The sequence below is a fragment of the Cygnus atratus genome, chromosome 6 (genome assembly GCF_013377495.2).
Source record: "Cygnus atratus isolate AKBS03 ecotype Queensland, Australia chromosome 6, CAtr_DNAZoo_HiC_assembly, whole genome shotgun sequence".
Lineage (NCBI taxonomy): Eukaryota > Metazoa > Chordata > Aves > Anseriformes > Anatidae > Cygnus > Cygnus atratus.
This window is the reverse complement of record NC_066367.1, coordinates 704,682-729,625: the sequence shown is the minus strand read 5'-3', so window position 1 is coordinate 729,625 and position 24,944 is coordinate 704,682. Positions and strand designations below refer to the sequence as shown.

The 24,944-nt window shown below is 39.3% G+C and overlaps 1 protein-coding gene across 1 annotated transcript in view; it reads right to left on the bottom strand.

Moving 5' to 3' along the window:
* Positions 1 to 24,944, bottom strand: part of SATB2 (SATB homeobox 2) — a 132,039-nt gene that overhangs the window by 61,103 nt on the left and 45,992 nt on the right. Inside the window, 3 exon segments of the mRNA XM_035569741.2 lie at positions 8,890 to 8,992; positions 13,817 to 13,940; positions 16,092 to 16,218. Of these exon segments, the coding sequence (XP_035425634.1) occupies positions 8,890 to 8,992; positions 13,817 to 13,940; positions 16,092 to 16,218 (354 nt within the window).

Here is a 24,944-nt window from a genome sequence, read left to right as displayed (position 1 = left end):
TATTTCTCCACCTTCCCTTCCCCTCAACCTTTATTTCCACCAAGCTGTTAATAGGAACATTCTCACAAAGAGCCTGTGGGGTATTTAGGGCTTAGGAACGGCACTGAACTGACGGACAGCACTGGAAACCAAATTCTTTAGCACACACAATAATGGATGCAGCTGGGAGAGCAAGAGCTTAACATGACTCCCAGCACCGCACTCCAATGGTGTCATAGAGGACCCTCTAGCACCCATCACCCAGCAAGTCCCGGACTTTTCAGTATTACAGGCACACAGGCACTTTGCCCCAAACAGAGCAGGAAGAGACTGGTAAAGAAACATTTTGTAATAAGTTACTAGCCGGCAGGACTGCCATACTTCATTTGTGACAGGATGTCACCACCCCAGGGTTGTTTTCCAGTGCAATGGCTTCAGAGCTTGCTTCTTTGTTTTATTATTTAAAACCTGGTGAGCATAAAAGCCATTACCAGCAGCGGTAATGGCCAAACCAAGCTAGCCTGGGACAGCACAGCTCTGTTTGTGAGCTTCACTATGCCCAGCACCAAACTTTAGATAGAAAGGTTCCCACAATTTCTCATGGCTGAGCACCACCCTACTCACCAGTGCAAGATTTGAACCTGGGGGATGAAGCACTCTCCAACACCACACCACCCTATGACTCGGAGAGACGGGGTGGCTTCACTACTCCAACAAGGTGTCGTCTTGCTTACGGTACGTAATTATGAACTACTACTCGGTAAATAACAGAGCCACTCAAGAGCACACGAGGTGCTTTTAAAGTGGTAATTCTGTATCTTTTCATATATAATTAGGATAACTACTTATTTCTTTTAATCACAGCCCACTTAACCACTTCAGTGTAGAGGGCTGGTCTGAGGAGTCTCATTTTCATTCGACATCCAATCTTCATATTTACCCAAAGTCATTCACTGGCTTCCTTTACTGTCTGACCTCTGGCTGGGCGTTTGTTCTTGCAGTCAAGACTGGAGAAAATGCAGGTTGACTGGAGAGGTACACTTGATAGGAAATTGTAACTTTTAAAACCCTTCCCTTCCTCTACTCCTGCAGGACAGCAAATAACCTCAAAATAGCTACAGAGCACATACAGAAATTGTTTGGCTGCTGGCTGTGGGTAGCAAAGGCCTTTATCCAAGCCAAATGGAAAACAGATGAGAAAGGCCATTGTCTGTTCTCCGTTGTGTTGCAAATCGCTCAGTTTCCACCAAAGGAAAAGTCACTATTTTTGTATTTTGGAAGAATCGTCATAAAAGTAGGCCTTTGATCAGCATCAGTGTTGGGGGAACTGAACAGACTGAAGTAACACTGTTGTCTATCTATGTGCAGCTGACTTTCTCTTTCTCTTGTCCTCGAGAGGAGATCCACATCATCCCTTGGGACACACAGACCCTAACATGCTTTCTGTCAATTCTGCTTAAACATAGGAAGTCATATTCTTCTGATGGGCTGTTCCTGGACTGCATTGCTTCCAAAGCCGCTTCTCAGAAAGGAAGAATATAACCCTTGAATTAATTTTAGATTATTTCTGGATTACTGTATAGGTTAAGGAGGGCATAAAGCAGTATGAACTCCATTCTTCATATGACAGAGGGAAGCATTACATTGAAGGCACTTTGGAGACCACGAAGTCTAATGTATAAATATTGGTCGTGTAAAATGGAAAAGGAGAATTAGGGGAAACATTACTCAGAACTGACAGAAACGCAGCATACTGGTTTAGATGGACTGATTGTCTCATCTGATATAAAAATATCTTGCTCCCTGTCAAAGTACTGTGATGGAAGTCTGTCCCGCTATTTAAGTACTAACCTTTCACGGACACCTCAAGAAGGAGGTGCAAATTGCCTAGAAAACCCAAACAACTGTGCAGTCCCTCTGGGAGATAAGTACACATCCCTTCCTGACTCATAACATCAGAGATGATGAAAGGAATGAGACAGAACACAAACATCATTAAGACAGACACATAAGCCCTTCAGATACTAGGAATGAACAGAATTCAACTCTGTTGTAGTGACAGAATGGATTATGTATACCATGAAATCCACATGATGAGAGACAGTCACATCGCAGCTTCAAACCAGGAAAGCTTATGCCTGTGTCTAAGCTTCAGGTCTTCCTCCCTTTCCAATCTAAACTCCACTAGTTCTTACTTTCAAAAAAATTCTCTCATTTTGAAATAACACGTTGTTTGTTCAAAATATTTTTTACATATTAAGGAAAAATTATTTTGAAATTCTAGAGATTAAAAAAAAAAGTATTTGCTTTTAAAAATGAAGAAGACCATTCTATATTCACTAAGAAATCAAAAGTGGCTGGACAGAAGTCACAGCCTCTGTGCACAACTGGTCCTCGCTGAGAATAACACTGTGCTTGGAACAGGAGACATTTTAAAACCATAAAGTTGAGAGAGTGAGGTTACCTGAGCAGTGTCAGTCGGTATACCTAAATTAAAAAAAGGAATAAAATCAAGTAGTCATAAAAAACTTCCGCATGGCAGGGACAAAATAGAGGGGACGAATGGCTGGGCAGTTTTTTCTACAGAAAGGCTTCCAACCTCTATTGTACTGACATATGTTCCCTGCAGCAGCAATGGCTGCAGCTCCAGCCACATGCATGCGCACAAGATGGCATTCAGCTAATTGACATATCCTCCTGCTGTGACACATCTACTATTAAGAGTGAGAGCCACTGATCCAAAAAGCCACAAGAAATGAAAGACACTTTGCAAAGCTGAAATTTATACATGCATTGACTTTAGAGAAAAGTTAAGCTTAAGAAGAAAAAAAAAAGCGTCTGTTTTAATTCTCTTTATACAGAGGAATAGCCAAGAGAGCCACAATTCATAGAGCTCCTGGAACATACTGCAGTGGGTAAATTGTTTTTGAACAATATGCACACACAAATCCCCCAGAGTGGTACTTAACATCAGGGACAAGACTGAAATACAAAATTCTAATGTGGGTGGGGAAACCAGTAGTCAACTCTAATTCTTGCTGAAATGTGCCAAGTTTAAGCTTTTATTTAGAGAGAGGTTCCACTTTTTCCTCATGACCAATGCAAATCAAGGAACTTCTCTCCCCATAAAACAGCACAGCAGTCTACAGACTGTAAGGATGTGCTCAAGCCAGAAACAATCTTTAGGTCCTTTTTGTGATCGAGATGCTGAAATGCTTGCCTGTGAATGATGCTATTTTCTTATCTTTTTCCTTAAGAAAGTGAGGAAAGTGCTATTTTAAGTGAAATAAAAACAGAGTCAGGAGTATAAAAGCAAGCAAAGGAAAAATTACAGTAATGTCAAAAGCCACACAGCTGACCTAAATGACCCTATCTGGTTTAGTGCCAGAGCTGCAACTAATATCCAAATAGCACATGAAATTATCTCCTCTTAAAAAAATTAACATTTCTGCCTCAACTGGTTAGTTAAAAAGGTCGAAGATCAAGATCTCTCTGCTTATGTATATACAAACATATATATATATATACACACATACACATAACTAAAAACACCTATTTACATACACACACACGTATCAATAAATAGGTTATTTTTAAAGGTTAAAAACACTGTCTGAGAATAATCTGGTGGGCCTTTTCATGGGGCTTCTGCAACATCTGCTTCAGAGGAACAATTCAAAACTATTCATCAAAGCACATAATGAATATTTTCACCAGACTCACACTGGCATTATCACCACGCTGCAACCCTAGGCTCCTTCAGCCTAGAAACAACAAAGCTGGGAACCCATCTGAACCCTATTTCTAACCTCTCTTAACCTATAATGGCGTCTAGAACACAGTAAAAGAAAGGCACATTGCTCTGTCTATCCCTTATGGGAAGTAAGCAAACATACTTTCAAGAATGAAATAGCACACAACAACAAATCAGTAATACTGGAAAAAACAAAGAGCAGCCAAAGCAGATTCTCTATTTAAGGAAGCTATAAAAGCTTATTCTTATGGAAGCTGGTTCCAGATCTATTGAAACAGAAATAACTGAGCCCTCCTCCTTTAAACAGAAGAGACTCATCATTCCACAAAAACTTTGAGACAGCCACAGTCTCAAAACTCACATCCACTGAAAGCTATATTTTGACAGCCACTGATGGCAGGAGCAAAAAAATGAAATGTTCTTAATACGCAGACAAAGAAAATATGTCTTTTTATTTTTAAGTTCAGAGTATTTTTATTTCTGCCCTCTGCCTTCCTAACTTCCTCCCACCAAGCTAAGCTGTGTCATCAGGCAAAAAGAAAAGATTCACACAAGTTAAGAGTTTCAGTTGTGAAAGAATTCTGATACAGTGATAGCCCTTCTGATAAAAATAGAAAGCATGACACTTGGGAAGTGAAATATCTATTGAGAAATAGAGCTAAAAAATATTTGAAATGCTATGACCCCAAAATACTGGGCAATGAGTAGGTAACTGGTACAAGTTTTATCCCTTGACAGTGACCTGAGTTGCATGGCAAAGTTCTGGCATATTTCTCTCCATATAGAACTGTGTGTATACAGTTACTTACAAGGTCTTATTTTCATTTGCATATCTATTTGTTAATCTAATGAAGAACTAGTGAAAGCCTTTTAAACATCATATAACCATGCACAAAAGGTTTGGTGTCACTCTGGCTCTGACAATGGTTTTCTGACTGTCTGTGGTCATGTCACTACGCTCCTTTCTGCCTCAATTTCTCCACCTGTAAAATGGAGGTAATGATAGTGGAAAGCATTTATTTTTTGACAGACACTGAACCACCACTGGGTGTAAAGCTTACATTTTATTATTGTTTTCCTTCTAAGAAAGATTAAGCCAGTTATTCAAATCCTGAATTCCAACAATGTCAAATACCTTCTCCCAGCTTTAGGAAGTTCAGCATCTTGAGAAACCAAAGGCATGGTTTTCAGCTTGAGAGGACCATCCCTGTGGGACTGGGCAGCAGGAAGACAGCTTGAGAATCAGTGGAGTAAGCCACTGCTGTACAGTTATCATTACAGTAATAGTATGTAGCCTTTGTTAAAAAAGGTGAAGTGTCATTCATTCAAGTAGGTTTAAACATACCTAAGCCCTGTCATGTATGCAACTGTGTACCAAAAGTTCATGCATCCCCCAAAAACATGAAAAAAACAATGAAAATAAAGTTTTTTTTTTTTAAAAAAAAAAGGCTTTGCACAGTAATATTACATTCATTCATGGTGCATATTCTGAACAAATGACAATGCAAACTAGATAGCTTAATTACCACCCCAAATGATTACACAGGTCCACAGGGGGAAGAGAAAGTTCACAGAAGAGCTGTAAGCTTCTTGTTTCCCAACTTCTATATATTTTCCGTTAGAACTGTGTAAATGTAAGCTCTCTTTCAAATACACGTGTATTCCAAGGAGACTCTGAGCCAGGAGGAGACAAAAAAGTCTCCATCCTCACACCAGCAAATTGCAGGATCTGTCTGTATACTAACTCTCGTGCCACTGAGTAAACTGTGAACATCTTAAAACCTTAAGGGGCTCGGGTGGGGTGGGAGAAAAAATTCAAGCAGAATTTTATTCTAGCATGGTCTTGACACAAGACAAAATCGCCATGCTGAGCTGAACTAACTGAAAACTTTTTTTTTTAAATTACAAGCATAAATAGTTTAGCTGTCTTTTCGGTGAGTTCAACAGAATGCACACTGAGAATGTTTACTTGAGATTTCATACAATTCCATTTCTATATAGTTTTTACATCTGTTGCTAATGATATCAAATTATTGATTGTTCACTTTCTTATATTTATTTAAACGTTAACTATATACTCTGCAACCTGATGCTTTTCATTTTTTTTTCCAGAGAACTTTTTATTTTTGCATGGCTTCAGTTGTAATTACTTTGATCTTCCAGAGTGTATAATTATTTTAGTGTTTATTTATTTCTATGAGAAAGGAAAAAAGTTTGACCTAGGAGATCTATATGTGGCAATTTGTAACAGAATCACATAGCTTATGTTTAGGAAATCATGGTTTTGATTAAGAAGCAACCATTTAGTTCCCACTGTTTTATTAAAACAGACATTAGCAGATAATAGAAAACACATTTAACACTGTAGGCTGCATTTAGCTTGCAACGTCAATAAAGTTATTTTGAAGCTCCTTCCTATTTTGCACTTACCACAGCTCATGTGAATTGTTTTTTGCTTTTACTTTCTAATAAACCAGCTCTAGACTTACACATGGATATGGGGGCTCGTCTCAGTGACTCTAAGTTAGTTTTATCCAATCTATCCAGATTATCCAAAAGTGAATTGCTGCATCATCTATCCACCTTTATAGAAAATTTAAGGTTTTGTTTTGTTTTGTTTTATTTTTATTAAAGGAATATGTGATGACTGAAGCATGTAAGTCACTGATTTTGCATACTAACTGAGCTGTCCTGTAGAAATATCTGGCTACAGAGAAGAAACAAAACAACTTGAAAAGAGAGATGATGAGAAATTGAAACCTCCCAAAGAAGTGCAGAAGCCTTCCTGTTGCCAGGGGGTCTAGATTACTGCCCTGAAGATCCATGGATGTTTTTTCTTCATGCACCAATCTACCTGCTGTAGATTCTTTGTTTTCTCTTCCACTCATATGGCTGACGAATCAACACGACTTGAACTGCTTTATAGCAGCTTGTGTTTACTTCACACATACCTTAACCTTCCTTTTTCTCCTCCCACTAACACGCACACACACACACACACTTCCAAACAGCAACGACAGGCTGTCTCTCTTTGAATAGCACATATGCAGAGTTATCTGGTAAACTCTTCTGGTTTGGGTCCTTGACCTCTTGACTGAGGTCTCATTCTGCTTTTACGGCACTTAACAATTTAACTGTGCACTTACTAAGTAAAAAAAAAAAAAGTAAGAGCGTAAAGAATTCAATGCTCTAAGAATGGAAGAAAGTGTAAGACAGCAGTGTGCTAGAAACACTCAGAAGCTGTAGTGGCATCTCTACAGTTAAGAACACTACAGTTAAGAGCTTCCAGCGCCTCTGCAACTGGCATTACACCCTTGCCCAGTTTGGAAAAAAAGAAGAAAAAGAAAGAAAGAAAAAAGCCCATCTCTGTTCTCCTAGAATGGCAAGTAAAAGCGAACGGTGATGACCTTGAAGCTGTTTGATTCCTTTGGTTGTTTTTTAACCAAGAGGATATGTTAGAGCACTTCAAATAAAATTCTTTTATTAAGAGATGCCATTTAGAGAAAAGAAACACTTCTGCATAACACAACAGCAATTTAGAGTGAGAAGAAACTATCCAGTTTATCTGGCACCAGGGTAACCATGAACTAAAATGTCCAATCAACATTTTTACTTCTAGCCTAAACCATTTTAACAGGTGAAAAGCAACACCTCCATTTCCTCATCTACATTGTTACCCCACTTCTGCCTGAACAATCTTCCTTCTATCCACAGGTAATTTCACTATAAAACATTCCTTTTATTTTTTGCCTAGTGAAAATCTATCACTACACAGACAAAGCCTGGGAATCCTACAGGTATGTGCCACGTGAGCCAGATGGATATCAGAGGAAAAACAAATGCCTCAGAACTTATTCTGATATTTTACGCAATTTTGATTCATGTGTTCCTAATTTGAGAAGCAGACTCTTTATGGTATTGTTATGCAGATTTCTGCTCTGTCCTATGGAAACTAAACAAGCAAACTTTCCTATCTCATGTATGACAGCTTTTTAAGAGGAAAAAGAGTGTTTTTGAAAGATGCTGATCTTCACGTAACTAAAAATATAATGGCTTCTCAAGAAGAACAGGACATTACTGTATTTCTGCATAATGCCTGTGAATCGTGTTATTATTTTCCTGGCCACTGAAAGTATCACAGACAGAAACAACAAAAATAGACATTGCCTTCAGACAATGAACCCTCCCCTTCAGTGGTGTAACAGAGAGAAAAACTTAAAAAACAAAGGAACAAAAAAACTATCATAGGGTAACGCTAATCTCCAGGGGTGATGGTCATTTGGAAAATGAGGAGGCAATTAGTACTGTAGAAAAGCTTTTGACTATTGCTAAACTTGTGCTAAAAGGATATGTGTTTTAAAACAAAAAACAAACAACAACAAAAAAGTCCAGTACACACACACACACACACGTCACTTCCCAAAGGAAAGAATGAATAAAAGAACAAACTACACGTGACGGATGTGTGTCACATCACTTTGGGTACTACTGGAAGGTGATCACACATTTCAGTGGTGAGAGCAGTATGAACATATGTAGAATAATTTTTACCGCCTCAGGCATTTTACTGCCAACAAACTAATACAATTTCGTTGTAGAAATAATATAAACAATGGACTATTTTCATCTTAACTTCAGTGGATGCAGCAGCATACATTATTTAGTAATGTCTCCTAATGATTGGGTACTAAATGCTCCACTGTTATCCAGACTCTACATGATAAAATATGGCAGGAATGCCAGAATGCTTAGCAGTATTTAAAACAGAGAGAAAGGGCACATGTAACTTAGACAAGTTTTTTAGGTTTCATGAATATAATGCAGCTAAGGTAATCTACACAGCAATCTAACTTTTTAATTCTGAGCTACTAGAACACTTCTTTTTTCCAAAACATTTTAGTTGAATTCAAAACACAGTTGATCTTTCAGCACAACTAAATGGGATATTAGAAGCATGTATTAAGAGGCCTATGTTTCCACGCCAGCCTTGTTTGTAAAGTATCAGATTAAATTTCAAATGTGCTGTGACTGTGCCCTATTTGTAGACAAATTCACTAATATTATTAAAGCTTATTATCACTTTTACTTAAAGCAAATAATCACAAACTGTCAGCAGAAGTTAAAGAACTTGGAAAGTTAGAAAAAAATCAATTTACCTTTAATCTTCTTGTACTTTTTGTACCATCTCCCAAACTCCTGGCACTTGGTTGCTGAAACATTGGCATAGTATGTACTATTTACAATGGATGAAATCATACTCTGGAAGTACAGAAAAAAAGACAAAAATGATTTTAAAATATCTCGCCTAATTAGAAATTTTTCCGGGGTAAGTGAATGACATGCAAGTGCATTGCATATCATCCATTTTTGCCTTTAAAACCAAAAAGCAGTGCCTGATGAGTACACAAAATTGGTTTTATTCTCCATTGTAAATCCCCGAACATAATTACTCTGGTTCACTTATAAAGCAAAAAAGATGCAGTACCAGCCGGAGGTGGGGACAGTTCTGCTTCTACTTTAATTTGTACTTGTGATTTTACAATATCTAAACTTTAGTTGCATAGCAAAAGTTGGTGCCATCCTGGTGAACACACGCTCACTGCACCTGGGTGAGAGCAATCATGATTTAGGCACCAGATCCTAAAGGTAAGATTAGATGCTTCAGCATGCATAATCCAAATAACACTTTTCAGATGTCTCTGTTTTGCTTCCAAATGCAGTGAGACCACACAGCCAAGAATGAGGGAACATCCGTGCTACGCGCTACAGAACAACAGTTAGGCAAATAAGTTAAATTAATATAATTTATAGAAACATGTGATTAGCCCTTGTGTGAAAAATCACCCATAAAAGAAATTAACAGTGCTATTCAGGGTAAAAGCAACTATGCATACTACAATAGAGAACAGCCAGAAACCACAACAAAGATGAACAAAACTGAAGTATCACTTGCTTAACCACTGCCACTCTCTCTGCTCTTTGTGAATTCCCTTTAAATGACTCTCATTGCAAGCCAACTGGAAGCAGAGAGGAACAGAGCTGTTCTGCAGCACCTGATACCCATAAAACGGATAGTTTATATGTGGGATGTTTCTGCCCACAGGGTGAGAAAGACTCTGGTTACTGGCAGTTTTTCTTTTTTTTTTTTTTTCTCCTTCCTTCTTCCATTCTGAAGACAAGGCATCTTTTTAGAAACAACATTTTGCTTTTCCCTCCTTAACTCTTCCAGGGTCAAATCACTCCCAGCATGTGTACAAACTCAAGCAAGGAAATGCAATCTAAAACCACTAACACATGGGAGCCAAAGCACCTTCTCCAGAAATCACAGTTTTCTTCTGTCCTCCTTCTTCGCTTAATAACAAAGCTCAGAAAAAACACTGGCACATTGCATGACCTTTGTGCACAGAGATGAGATAACTAGCATGACCTCATGACTAAAACAAGATATTTACCATAGGTTCAAACTCTGGCCCACAGGCTCCTGCAGGCTCTTGAGGAAAATGGGATCTACACCATCTCTTCTCTGTAAAGCTACAAAGCTTACACATTGGCTTACTCAATTTTAACAATTTTAAAAACAAAAACATCCCCTCCTCCCTCCCAGATTTATCCATCCTTATAACAAATTCACTGCAGTGTCATGCAACTCCAGTTGCTCCTCAGTCCTGAGCTTGGGGGACTTAAAACACAATGTGAGCAAAACTGAGAGACTTAAGTCTACTGATTGGTGCAGGCTGGTTTCATTCTTCAACACGTAATTTCACTTTCAGTAAAGAGGATCTTGTGCCTTTGCACTTTAACTTTTCCACTTGAAAGCTGCTCTGGTGCAGTGCAGTAGAGCTGGAAGGCTATAAAGTCAGAGCCTTTTTAAGTGGCGACTTCAATTTCTAAAACCGAGATTCAATTTTCTAATTAAAATCAATATTTTGAGACATAAACCTAACATTGTGGTAGTCAGCAACAATTCCTTCCCCATAAATCCTCCCTTGTTCTGAATCACTTTAACAAGCAGTAGTATTGTGAAAGCATGGTACTATGCTAGCCTCCGCTAAGGAAGGATTTTCAACAAAGTTGAGCTAACTTCCATTTTTTTTTAGTGTCACTTTAGTTATATTTCCAGTCACTTAGGGAAGGTGGGAAAATTGTTTAGGTCTGCCTACATAACAACCTGGCTTTTCTGGTTTTCTTCCCCAAATCCTCTAGCTCTACAATAAATTGACATTAATGAAATTGTAGGGCTATTAAGTACCATGGAATATATTAACCCATTAACCTGTATTTGAGAAAGCAAAGCTTAAGCTAAATAGTAAATTTAAGCAATAAATCAACCACTGGCAAAAAAAACTCAGGACAGATTCTGTTCAGCCGCTTGACAATACAGCAGGGGAAAGAACCGTAACAACTTCCAAACTACAAAAAAAAAAAAAACAACCCTCATTATTAAATTGAAAGGGACCCTAGGGGTATTTCTATCAGGAATCTTGATGAGTATGCAAAAAGGGAATACATATCCGGAAGAGAGTGGCAAAAACAAACAAACAAACAAACACCACTCACTAATTGCAAATTTCTAAATAGTGCATATTTTTCCTGGGAAAATCCTTAACAAAGGTATAGATTATACGAAGTAGCAGATATGTTTGGTAGGTGTATGGCCAAGACAGCCATGTCAAAGGAAAACTTCTGGGACTTGAACCTGAGAAATATCCACATAAAGAAAATTTGGTGCAGAAAGTTCAAGGAGAAAAATATGCTCGCATCCCAAAAAATCTTGCTCCAGCAAGGAGACAAAATACATGGTCAGCACTGAAATGAGTTATGTAGTATACAGGAGAGACAGAGGTCTCTATGCAAAGATGGAAACGCTGAAGTAATTGGATTTCCTTCTGCCACACACACTCCCCCAACCTACCCTCCTTCCTCTCAGCTTGGTTAACTGGGATTTATTTGTTTGAACAGCAGCCTTATGCTAAGGGTAGCTAAGCTGCAGCCACATAATACACCTAGCAGGAAAAAAAAAAAAAAAAAAAAAAAAAACAGAACAATTTTAAATCAAAGTGAATGATTACATTTCCCATTAGCGGCAATCAGAATCCCCATCTGGGCTGCATGGAGAGCTCATGCACTGAGAAGCAGAGACAGAGAACCGTTACGGATGGGAGCGAGAGCTCCCCGCGCTGCCCCTTTCCACTTCTGTACTTGAGGCACTGTGAACACATTAATAAGCAGCAGCATTTACTCTGCAGTTCGACTCCTAAGAGACCACTCTGCAATTTGCTGCTGTCAATAATATATTAACCACAAGGGGGTTGTAATGACATTTCACATTTGGCACGATATTTTTCTAAAACTGATTTGGGAGAAGGAATTGTATTAGAGGCATATTCAGATGATGGTAATAGACAGTTCCTATACAACCTTCCGTTGTATCTTTTGCATTTTTTGAGCCAAAACAAAAGAAACTAAAACTTTTTATAGCAATAATAATAATAAATACTGAATTCTTGCAGTCCTGGTTCAGGGGTTAGTCACTGCTCAAGGTGACTCACAGCTGCACTTAAAAGTCAGCAAGCTCAATTTTCTATCTCTATTTAGCTTTGACCACTAAATAAGTACTAGGGCAAGGATTCTTGCTGCTACAGTCCTGCCATCAGTAATCTTGTTAATATCTGTCATACTGAGGTTATAGGAAGAGTAAACCAACTACAGCATTTCTACCTGGTAGGCTTTGAAACTCAAGTGGGAGGAACAAGACCTAGACAACAAATGAATTCTGCATATGAAATGATGCATAGTTTAGTTATACTGCATATTGAAGAAGACTGGGCAGAGACAACCATATGCTGCAATCATCATTAGCTGACCAGATTCCACAGATAATTCTATTTAAAGAAATTACACTTAAACTGTGTGAAAAGAAAAATACTTCCGTATTCAACGCACTTATGCTCTGTGCATATCTCGAGTCGCTGCTACTCCTTTAGTAAATAAGGCAAGTTACGCAGCTTTTGCTTACCCAGCCTTTCCATTTGTTTTAGATCTGCAGACCTAACATGACTAAGGAAGGTGAGGAACATTTTCTGCCGGAAAGCAATTCCTACCTATTGCAGAGACCTAAATTCTGCTCTGTAACTCACCTCTGTACCCCCGTGCTTTCCCTGGAGTTGTAGTCATAAGACAGTGAGGCTAATTTGTGTTAAGTTACAGATAGAAAGAATTCTCTTGGTTCACGGAGGCTTTGGATCATGAACTGCAGGATGAGTGTACAGTGTAACACAAGACAGGCAGTTGGATGCAATGGATTTTTTAGCAAGCAGGACTTACTGATGTTTTGACTTTTAAAAGATACAACAAACAGATTAACATAAGATTCTAATGAAGCTTTTAGAAGGCAATATACTTTTTGGTCCTAGCAAAGTTGCTTGGTCTGAGTGCTGAAATGTTTTTCTGTTTTTGTGCGAAGCAAGGAGGCTTCAGTCATGAAAACTTTTTGAATCTCTGGTTATGACAATCCGAAGTACAAATAGAGCTCATGATATCTGTAGGAACCTGTCTGTCTTAGACACGACATTGCTGTCATTTATAAAGCAGTCATGGAGAACAAAACTATGAGTTTTTGTTCTTTTTTAAAGATAATTACATCTATGTTTTTATTGCTGTTCTTTAGAAATTGAGATACAACTGTTAAAAAGGCATACTTTTTATCACAGTTGGAAGCTGATGAGAGCTACATGTGGGTTAGTAGGGGAGGCAGGTCCTAGTGGGAAGAAGCTACTCCGAGCTCACCCTTGACAATTGTCAGTCCTATTGAAAAAGCTTCAGAAAAATATCTAGATGAAAACCCTCTGAATATTTGAATAGAAATCAACCAATTCTTAATTTCCACCTGACAACCAACTAATAAAACCTGGTATACAAATAATCTTTTCCATATTAATTAGAATTTCTCCTTTCTAAGGAAAACAAGAAAATAATTCAATATTCATGGAATGGTTTCCCCCTTTACTAAGCCCTTTACTGAAAAAGAAAAAAACGTTGGATCTTGGAAATCTGTCTTTCCCTAAGCCTGCTAAAAACACTGACCTGTGAGAGAGGGCATTCTTTGGCTAATGTGCTCTGATTCATCTCTTTGAGCAGTTCCTTTAAGGCATTGCGAACTGTGGCGTGGTTCCACTGCTCTGCTGGCAAGTCTTCCAACTTTGAACAACTGTCAAAACAGAAAGCAGAAAGTAGATACAAACATCACCTTCACAGATGCTTACTCTTTGTGTACGAGAGCCATAGACCTTTAAGCAGCGAGCACAACTTTATTGTTTCCTGCTTAGCCAGCTCATCAAGGTATTTCTCTCCTCTTTCCCCTCCCCACCAAGCCCAGCTCCCAGATGTGAAGTTCAACCAAAAGAATGATGGTACATGGCAGGAATAGCAGTTAGTCCTACTATGATACTGTGTGGCATAACCATTTCCTCTGGGACGGACCTCGTAGAGAGCAAAGGAACTCTGTGTAAAGCAAGTCACAGAACCGGCTGGATAAAGCCATCCTCTCCAAACAAAGATACTCCTGCTGGGATAGAAAAATAAACATATATGCCGCACTGCCACTAACAAAATCACTGCAAAGTAAGGGTCCTCACTGTGTGGAGCAGTAGGTCTGAAAAATGAATTTCATTGTATACAGGTTCTTATACTGCCCTCATCACTAAAGTATCTGAGAGCCCTTCAGAAACGCATTAAGCCATATGCCCAACATCTGTCACATGCAGTTCATTCTCACTTTCATTCTATAAAAATTGCACATGTAGTAAACCTTTTGTCTGTGTGATTTGTGCCTCTTCTAGTTTAACAAGCTCATGGTCTCTGTCTACATACATGGGGACAGACCAAAAAACGTCAAACATCAACACCAAAAAGTTGGGAGAAGCTTGTCATTGCCATCGATGCCTGAGAGACTTAATGCATGCTCTCCAGTAAACTGAGGTGGTTCTGCTTTGTGCCTATAAAGACAGGCTTTACCCTCAGAGCTGAAAAGTTCAGTTGTGCTTGAGGAGTTCAAGTAGTCAATGACTATCTTTATCTCAAAGTCATGGGCTACCTTTTATTTACACTGCATCTTCAAGCATTTTGAAGATAAAGAATGAGACCTTGATCTTGGGCCGATACCCTCTGGTAATACCAACAGGACAGTAGACTAGGTGGGCTCCTGGTAGCTCATACTTCTGAGGAGATGAGTTACTGCACTCCAGTTTTACAGCAGGTACAGACGTCTAGATGCTTTCACAACTATGCTGCAGAGATGCAGCCTAGGTGAGATGATAACAGTATATAAAACCAAGGAAAGGCCTTTAAATGAGAACTGGAAACCCCAAACCCCATCAGAGATAACAGGAAAAAAATGTTGTTAGTTGTGAGCTTATCATTAGCCAGTGAGGAACCAGCTACTTTCAAATTCCAAACTGAACTGAACAGTTGGTAGATATGTACCTGCCACCAAAGGATGCTGACACACTTCATAATGGAACCTTGTTTTGTTCCCGTTGAGCTTCCAGGAACTGTATGCAAATTATTCCAGGCTGTCTGTTATTTTCACCTTTTTCCTCTGAAATCTCCTGGCCATAAAGCTACAACTGACCATGCAATGTAGGCTTATCGGCACTCCTAGGGAGTGCCATGCACTCCCAGGGACCTGCCACATCTCCTTGCACAGGCACCAGTTGCTGTTTGAGAACTCTTCTGAAGAGCAACAGAGAGAAGGGGGGGGGGGGGGCGGGGCAGGAGTTTTGGAAGGGAAAGCAAGTAAGTGTAAGAGCATCAGGAGGTTTTGCTTTGCTAGTCAGAACTAGCATTTGGGGAAGGAAAACATTTTCCAAAGGCCAAACAGATCTGCAGTAGCAGATCCCTTCTTCATCTTCCTGCTCTTCCACTGGGAAGACCACTGGAGAACAAAGGAAAGTCAAGAAGCTCCTCTCCTCTCCCATCTCAGCAACTGGCAGTAGAAGACCTGGCTTCTCACAATGTAACCCCTGGAAAAAGGCAAGGTGTTTATTTTCTGTATAAAATAAGGCCTCAATAACCTATTAAATCAGGGATTGTAGCAAAGTCTGCCTTTAAAGCCTCGTACCTTTACTTGGCTTTCTGTTCCTCTCTCTGCTACCATATTGCTGCTTCAGAAAATATAAAATATCAGTTGGAACACGCACCAAATAGCTGTCAGCTGATCTGCCCTTCTCTTCATTTTTCTTTCCCTTTCATCAAAAGACTAGAAATTAATGAAGACAGGATGTGCTAATCTCTATAGTAATGCTGTAATCGACAGAGCAGCTCAGAGAATAGAGAAGGACAGATGTTCAGAAACACCCACCTTTGTAATTGGATTTTCAATGTCACAACATGATAGACATCTTGTAGCATGTCAGCTACTGTCGCATCTGGTGCATCAGTCACATAACTGAGAGGGAGGGGATTCCACCTCCCGAGCTTGATTATTCCTGAAAAGAAAACAAAACATTCATACTTTACATTTTACTGTCTGTTTACTAAACCCTTTGATAAGCTTGTTTGTTCAGGAGACTCAAGATCTGCCTTGAGGTTTATTGCAATCTTGCTCAAAAATATGTTTTGTACTGACTCCTGAAGCAAACTATGGGAAACAGTAGGAATAGACTTCAAATTCTTAGCAGAGACTTGCTGACATGTTCCTGGCTCTTAAATTACTTCAAGGAAGCACAGGATGCTTCCTCCCATCGCATCTTTCATCATCCTACTAAAGTCTGCTTTTCTAAGTTAGAAGAAGCTTTAAATACTCTGTGGTCTTCTGCAGTCTCCAAAACCCTTCTGTAAATAAATGAATTGGTTTTGACTTGAACAGGAAAATTCCTATGTGTGGGCTTTCAGCACAGTTACAATCTATTCATGGTATGATTGCCAGTGCGGATGGATGGCACTGGAAAGCCATGAAGTAGGAAGAGTTTACTCCCAGCTGCAAGTTGCACTATGCAGACAGTTGCTTTTCTTTGCAACAAACAACTGCAGGCTGCTGACCACAGATCCAAAATAGCAGGGGGGAGGAGGGATGTTTTAAGTCCTGTTTCTACTTCTGCTCATTCTTTAATAAGGATCATCACCTCTTCTGGATGGGCTTGTCACAAAGGCTATAAACTTGGGTGGTAAATCATTTGGGGCAGAGGTATTATTTCTGTTCAGACCATTGCAGAGGGCCCACCCCCACCAAAAACAATGACTAGTACCCGGGAATGACTTCCAGGAAGACACCAAACAAAAAAAGCCACAGTGCTACCTTACATGAAAACAGAGCAGCTCAGCCCTGCTCTGCAGTACATTACACATTACAACTGTCACTTTTATTTCCTCTTTCACCATGTTGCCATCGCCCCACAGCTCTGCTCACATAACTTTTCTTAGCACAGCCCTACAAGGCACCCACTGCCTTATCTCACATTTAAACCAATGACTTTTGAGGTCTGCTTATATATTCTCTGATCTTCCCAAAGAGTATCTGCAAGCCCTATTGTCAGAAATACGCTAATACATGAGAAAACCACTTTCTCTCTGACAACAGCAGCTCCAAGACACCTTTTTGGGTATCTGGAAGGATCCTATGATGCTAAGAAATGTCAGCCCTCTCCTTCTCACATTCTACTCTCAGATCTTCACCAGCTCTGGAACTAATCCAATTGAAATAAATGGCAAAGGCCTTTTATCCTTATCTTTAAAGCACAATTGTAAAATAAATAACACATCTGAAACAGTAAAACAAAGCTTCTTGCATAGATACAACAGGACACAATATGATGAGCACATGAAATACTTGCTGTGGACTATTTTTTATCTCATTCCTACACAGGTTGAAGAGGAAATAATTATAGCACAACTCCTTTTCTGTAGCACTTAAATGCTTCCATTTACCATGGACATACTGATTTGCAAGGTATTCTATCACCACATATTGAGAGAAGCTAGAAGAGACCTAATTCATCTTCAGTGGTACAAAATTTCACTGCAACATGCTAGTACAGACGGGCTAATGTTTCAAGAGCAGATTAGAAAGCTTTTGGCAAGGGGAGATCTTGTCCAAATGAAATAAAAAGTTAGCTAGTATTGCTTGATATCCAATGCTTGAAAATGGGACATAAACAGAATAAAAACATTTAAATGATGCACTGTTTCAGTATTAAGATTTAACAATCTGGTGCTGAATATGCTGCAGTATAAATAGTGCCTGGACTCAGATCCAGTAGAGTAACACACAGCACTCATTCACAGTACCGTATGTCTCCAGTGCTGGCTCCTTGAGTTATACTCCACTTGCCAAGAAAAGCTGTTTTTCTTAAGGGGATAGTTTACTTAATGTTATCTCTGGTGACAACAAGAAATGCATATAGTAAAGCATATATTAGTCATGAAATGAGCATCGAGGGTCCACTGAGTGAAATACATGCTGGGAAAACACAGTTTAGCTGCTGACTTTCTTCACCCCCTTCTGCTATATAATAATTTAGAGCAAAATCACCTAAAAACCCAAAAATCTATACCAGTTTCACAGAACACTTGGCTTCCTATGTTTAACCACGCCAAGTTTTCATGTAATTGAAAAAATAAGCATCATATGTGCCCCCATAAGTCACATCTAAATTGGTAATATTTTACAAGAGGCTTTATTTTTCATTCAATTAAGGAAAGCGCTCAGAGAGCGTACCATCTGCAACTGCTCGGCCCTGGCAATGCTGGTGAGAGACAAAGAGACAGTAGGGGGGCCACTGAAGTTACCAAAGGTGTCCCCAAACTAGAAAGTACAAAGAAAAAAAGAAAAAAAAGAAAAAAAAAAAACACAAAATGCAGCTAGAGAGCATCAAGGGAAATACTATGCAAATTGTTTCACAGGAAATGTCTGCTACTACTGGAAGTTAGGTAGGCTTTTTTTTTTTTTTAATCCTCCTCTACAACTGGAGAGGAAATTGTTTTGGCTGGATTTAGACAAACACAGGTGTTACCACAATGCTCTGTGCCTCTGCACGTTAACACCTGCTGCAAGTCCTTTACTCTGTGTTACAGCAATGCTGATGTACGCTATTTTTTCAGCCGGTGTGATACAACGTGTAAATTTTTTTTCCAGAACACATTAAGCTGGTCCAAATGATAGCCAGAAGCCATGGTTTCCATCCAGCTCCTCAGCAGACTTCACAGGTGGTTTATTTCATGGCTCCAGCACTGTATTTAGGGCAACTCTTGGGCTGCATTCGGGAAGATGATACCAGCTTGTTGAGCAAATCCATTCTCAGCACGCTACAAGGCATAGCTCTGAATGTAAAATCTTAGCAGAATAAAATATTCCCCCCAAGGAGGTCCCTTCCCATCCAGGACTGCTGGGTATTGCTAATGCAACAGCATCCCGAAGATGGGAACAGCCTGGTAGCGAGGAGTCCCTTCCACATACAATTTTTTATGGCTCCACTCAGTGACTCCAAATGACACAGTTCTGAGTTTTGATGAAATCACTTTAACTGGCTAGACCGAGCATTTATCCCACCATGACCTGAGACTTAGAAGTGAGGACAGAAATGAGCAAAACACTGTATTTTAGTAATGAATACACTACTGCTCCAGGAGTATTACTCCTCTGACAGCTCCAGACCTTCAGATTAGACTGCTCAGGAAATCTGAAAGCACACCCATCATGAATTCACAAAACTCTCATGTTAATGAGTCTCATTGTCTTTCTTGTATCAATGACCTTTTGAGACTCTTCTCCTGGAACATTTTTTTTGGAAGGGAAGTTCAACAGATTTCAAAGCTTACATGGTCAAGAAACGGCTGTACACAACAACAGCTCTCAGAAACTCATGAAGTAATGGTTGAATGTAGCCCAGGCCAGCTAGTCAATTAAATACGATAAACAGACCAAACAGTTTTCTCAAAAGAAATATTTTAGAAGGCATTTTCTACCCATGCTGACTGCTGTTTCTTTAACAGCATGTCCTGCTACAGACAGGTCTTTTATTAAATTTAAGCCTCAGCGATGTGTTCACTTGCCATTGAAGACATACTCATTGTTGTTTGCTTTACTAAAATGCAGACAGGGAAAAAGGACAGCAGCCTAATTCTAAATTTGTGCAACTCCCTTTACCCACAAGAATGCTATAACAGACTAGCAGCAAAATTCTCAAGGGTCTCAAGCTCAAGTCTCAAATTCATACACAACAACTGCTGCAATTCACTGCTGCTCTTCCACTTTGGCCAATGATTTACCATTGCGCCAGAGTGCTTTCAATTTAGTTTAATTTAAAATGCAGCTACTTTGGATAAGAAAGTCGTAACTGTGCATGTGAGAGCAATACAACACATTGAAGAAAAGGCTTGACCAGCTACATCACAACTGGCTTCTATGCCTAGCAAAACTTGTCACAGGATCTTTATGACCTTTATTTTTAAAGTATCACCTAAAAGAGTGATGAATCCAAAGCACTCGGATTACTCCTAGGACTTCATGCTAATGAGATGCGAATGGAGAGGCTGCAAAGTTGGAGCTAAAGCACACTTCTGGAATAACAATGTTAGGAGCATTTAATAATCATAACAGGGCCTAAAAACAGCAAAAGACAAAAAGCTCCAGCTAAGTTGGCAAACCCCTTTCATTACTATGTACCTTATATCGTCCCAGAAAATTATTTACCTAAAAGGGCTAGAAGCCTCATTTGTCTTTCCAAACAAAGTCTGCCATACAGTAGAGCAGTTCATAGAATATCTGGGGGGTTAGCATACTGCATATTATAGCCTAACTATAACATTTCTTGGTGATAAAGAGCATGAAGTCTGGGTCCTGAATCTCCCAGTCTCCTGCACTGCCAACTTCACCTGGATAGTCCTACAGGAACTACTGAGGCATCTCACGAAAGTCTGGACACTTTAATAGAGACTATTGTAAAAGCAAACTCAAAATAGGGCATTTTCCAAACTCTTTTCTGTAGCTAAACAGAACAAACAGGAACACATCTCAGGTTTTTACTGTCTAGCTTCACAAACTATCCCATCCCCACCATAGTTAGATTCCTGATTTCACTTTTCCTAAATTGTGAGCATACCTAAATTACATCCTAAGCGGATACTTGCAGGTAAATGACACAGGAGTAATACAGTTTATTTAAAACATTAATCTGCTAGGGCTAAAATTAAGTCACTGGATCAAATTAAGGACATTTTCAAAATTCATATTAGCATCACCACCCCCACCTCAACATTCTTCTGGAGACAACTACAAAATTAATTGTCAACATTTGCCCAAATATGTACATAGAGGGAAAGGGAAGAAATTGTGTGCTCATTGGCTAAAGGGGAAAAGAGAGATTGCAGAGAATACCAATTCTTTACCAAGCATTGTTAAGAAAAGCACTTGTCAACACTAAGCTGACAATCCATTTGAATCCCTGGTGCACAATACCAAAAATTCTCTTTTACTACAACATAAGTAAACGTAACCTGCCGAGACTCATATGGGATGAGGTGTTAAAGCAGACAATTGCTCTCCTTGTGGATGGATGGGCACACTCAGGTTGTAAAATACAGAACTGCAAAGCTCATTTCTTAGACTCGAGTTCCACGTTCACTGACCCTGGGTCAGCACTCTTTGGTGGCAAAAGTTACATCCAGCCCTGGCAAGAACATGTGTCTGTGAAACCAGACACAGCAAACAACATGTTGTTTAAGTGAGTTTAAGAAAGGTTTAGGCAGTGCCCAATCCAGCTTAAGATCTCCTGAGTTATATTTGCCACTTCAAAGTGCTTTGAGCAAATCTGAATCAGCAGAGTTATACCGGACCAAAGCTGTGCCTTGTGTGGCTGCAGCCATTCCCGAGCTGCACTAGGTGGCCAGGAGTTTAGTTTCCTGCATTACAGGATCACAGCCTGAACGCATCTGACTGCAAACACAAGGCTTGGTGAAGAACACAACCATCTGCTGCCATTCCATGAGTTCAACCAAACGGTCTTGCTTAACCACCTTACTTTTTAACAGAGTTCTTATCAACACAACAGACACCCAGAAGAAACTACAGCTTGGCATTTGTGCCCAAACACTTTTGATTCATTTTACAATTCCAAATGAAAGACCTCAGTGAAACACTCAATAAAACCCCTGCCTTGAGGATAATCAAGCTGTTTATCCATTAACCACTACTGACAGGATCCCCTTGCAAGACGGGTACGCTCTTGTGACGTTGATTGCATTTGTTTATCCTCTTCAGATTCTTCTTGTCCCTACGCTATAGCATGTAATTTTCCTTTGTTCAGCTGTGCTTAGTTAGAGAAATTAAAAACTGCGTGTCCCATGTAATAAGTACATAGAACTATTTACCCATAAATCAGTTTGCAGGAAATCACTACCCTGCAATACATAATAACTCAGCCTGTGTTTCTAACCTGTGCCCTGGCTGTAGTATATCATCAAACTGTAACGACATAAAGGCATAATTTGTAGTTATTGTTGTTAATCCAGCAAAGAGAATGACTTTTCAAGCAGAAAGGAGAAAAAAGGCAACAGGAACAATAATAAAAAAATAATAATTTTTGTATTACATGACTGTATTATTAAGCTGCCTTTTCTAGACCTTATTGCAAATTTTAAAATATTACAACCACCTTTGCTTACCATTATAAGAGTGCCCATATTATTCTGTTGAATTTCAGTCAGTGACATATTGGGGTAATAGATGGGAAAAAATAATCAGCATAATCCTCCCTTGCACTTCTAAAGCGCCTTTCATCAGAGGACCCCAAAGCACTTTAAAAAACATTAATTAATTAAGCCTTGTAACATCCCTGTGAGGTAGGCTGTATTATGCCAATTGACATATCGGTGATTTAGTGTTTGAAGGCACACAATGAGTACAATCCTATGTTTATGCCAATACAAAAGAAAACCCCTCCTTCCACATTTCAGACTGTAATAAATAATTCAGTGAGAGAGCAGGAATAAACTATGTGATTACACTGTGATGTACACATCCACAAATCAACGGGAACACCCACACTCCCTGAATGACTAATTCTCCATCCCAGCTGATCAGACTCGTGCAACTTTAGGGCTCTGCACAAAAGGGTGACCTTCACCCAAGGGAAAGGCAAGACTGAGCCACCTGAAGCTCTGGCAGTGCAAGGCTGCTTGTACGGCTGTTGCTGGAGATGTTTTCTATTGCTGTTTTTGAAATGGCATCATAAACTACGTGTACAAAAGGGATTACAGAATTAAATTTTGTAGTGCAACAACGGATCTATTGGTTGGTCAGTTTAAATACTCTCACCTAGCCCTTCTGGCTTTCAGATCTGCATTAATATGCAGATGTTAATATAGATTATATACTTATATGATTATAAATTAAAATGTTTATAGAAACATGGATGTAACTGTCAACAGAAAGATTGCTAGTAGGACAAGGTTTAATTGCTGAACTTTAGAATGTTTTCACAAATTAAAATTGCTTTGATAGCTGAAGCTTGGTTTGAGTTTTTAATTTTTTTAACGTCAGTGTTGCCCATTCCTTTCCTCCAGCATGACTATATTTAAGTATTAGACTTAACATGTACCAAACAGCCTTGTAATTCTACATATCAAGTTTACATTTTACTGTATAAAGATTGTGCCTCATGTAATAGATGCTGTTTCACATTTGGGAAATGTTATGCTAGGACCCTGACTTTTATTAGATTAATTTAATATAGGTACTAACTTACTAGACTAAATTAATAAAGATCTTCTTTAAAAAAAAAAGGGGGGTAGGAGAACAGAATGAACCCGCAAATTAAATAAAATTTTCTGAAGCTTGTTATTTTGGAAGTCTTTATTTAATTTTCCAACCCGCTATTCTGTTTGAAAAACAGCCAATAATTGGTAAGGAAAAACAACATAAAAAAAAGTTGATGTTATTTACTTCGGGGGATTATTTTTTAAATTGTTATATAATAGATCATGAATACTTCAAATACACAGAAGGGTAAGGAACCAAAAGAGGTACAAAAATATTACCAAAATTGTATTTATTTTTTGTTACTCTGTATGGTTTTTAAAACTCTTATTTCCATTGAGGAAAAACATTTAGCCCTGCATAACATCTCTCTTTTGACATTTTGAGGATAAGTCTGCACTTACCTTAGATAGCAAGAAGTAATACATGAATAAAGAGAAGTAATACCTGAATAAGGAGAGAGAACTCCTCATTCTCTATCTTTTGTCTGAGAAAGGGAACCAAACCTCTAAGCATCACTTCCGTAGTATAAAAAATAAGTCTTTTCAGTTATCAAAACTCATGAAAGAAAGGCTACTGTGTCCAGGATATTAAACAGCTCCTAACAGCTGCTTCATAACAATGTAACCCCAGAGCTCAGCTTTACCCTCCACCATTACACTTCCTCAGCAGTATTATTCAGTAGCCCCAGTGCCTGTAGGGTTGCAGCACCCACTCCTTCACTAACAGAATCCCCACATAATGCTCAATGGACAGCACTCGCTCCATTTTTGCGTGAAATTATTGCCTTTGGGGCAACCTCTACTCTTACATTAAGATCCTTTGCAGCTCAAACCTGGGAACGCTTGAACTTGCTCAGCTCCACATGAGCAAAGGCTATGCCTCCTGCCACGGAGCAGTGGCTGCTGAATGCCAGCAAAACGCCTACAGACCAGCAGTGTCGCGACTCAGCCTACTCCATGGCCAAAGAGCTTTCTTTAGCTGCTCCCATGCACGGAGGTTTGCTTTGCCATCTTAAAACCACCACTGTTCCTTTGGCTTTGGAGCAGCTGCCTCTCGTTGAGTCCCAGCCTCCTTGGAAAAACACTGGCTGCTTCTCTGCCATCCTGCCTGGCACCGGGACCACAGCTCCTGTCTGTAATTTAGAGTGTCCCAGAGAGCCAATGCAGGCAGATCCTGCTGGAGGGGACCTGTAACGTGCTTCCACCTCAGTCTTGCAGGATGAAAACTGGAGCTTTAGTGATTTTGCCTCAGTTACGAAGAAACATGAATGCAAGCATCCTTAACAGTTGGTGCTTTTCTCCATTGCACATTATGTTTCTTTAACAGCCACAAAGGGTGCCTGGATCATCTAGACCAAAATTCTGGACTCAGTGACTGTATAGCCACCTCATGACCTACAAGAGCCTGCATATCTGTAAAAGGACCAGAACTTTACACAAAAGGTTTGCTTTCAAACCT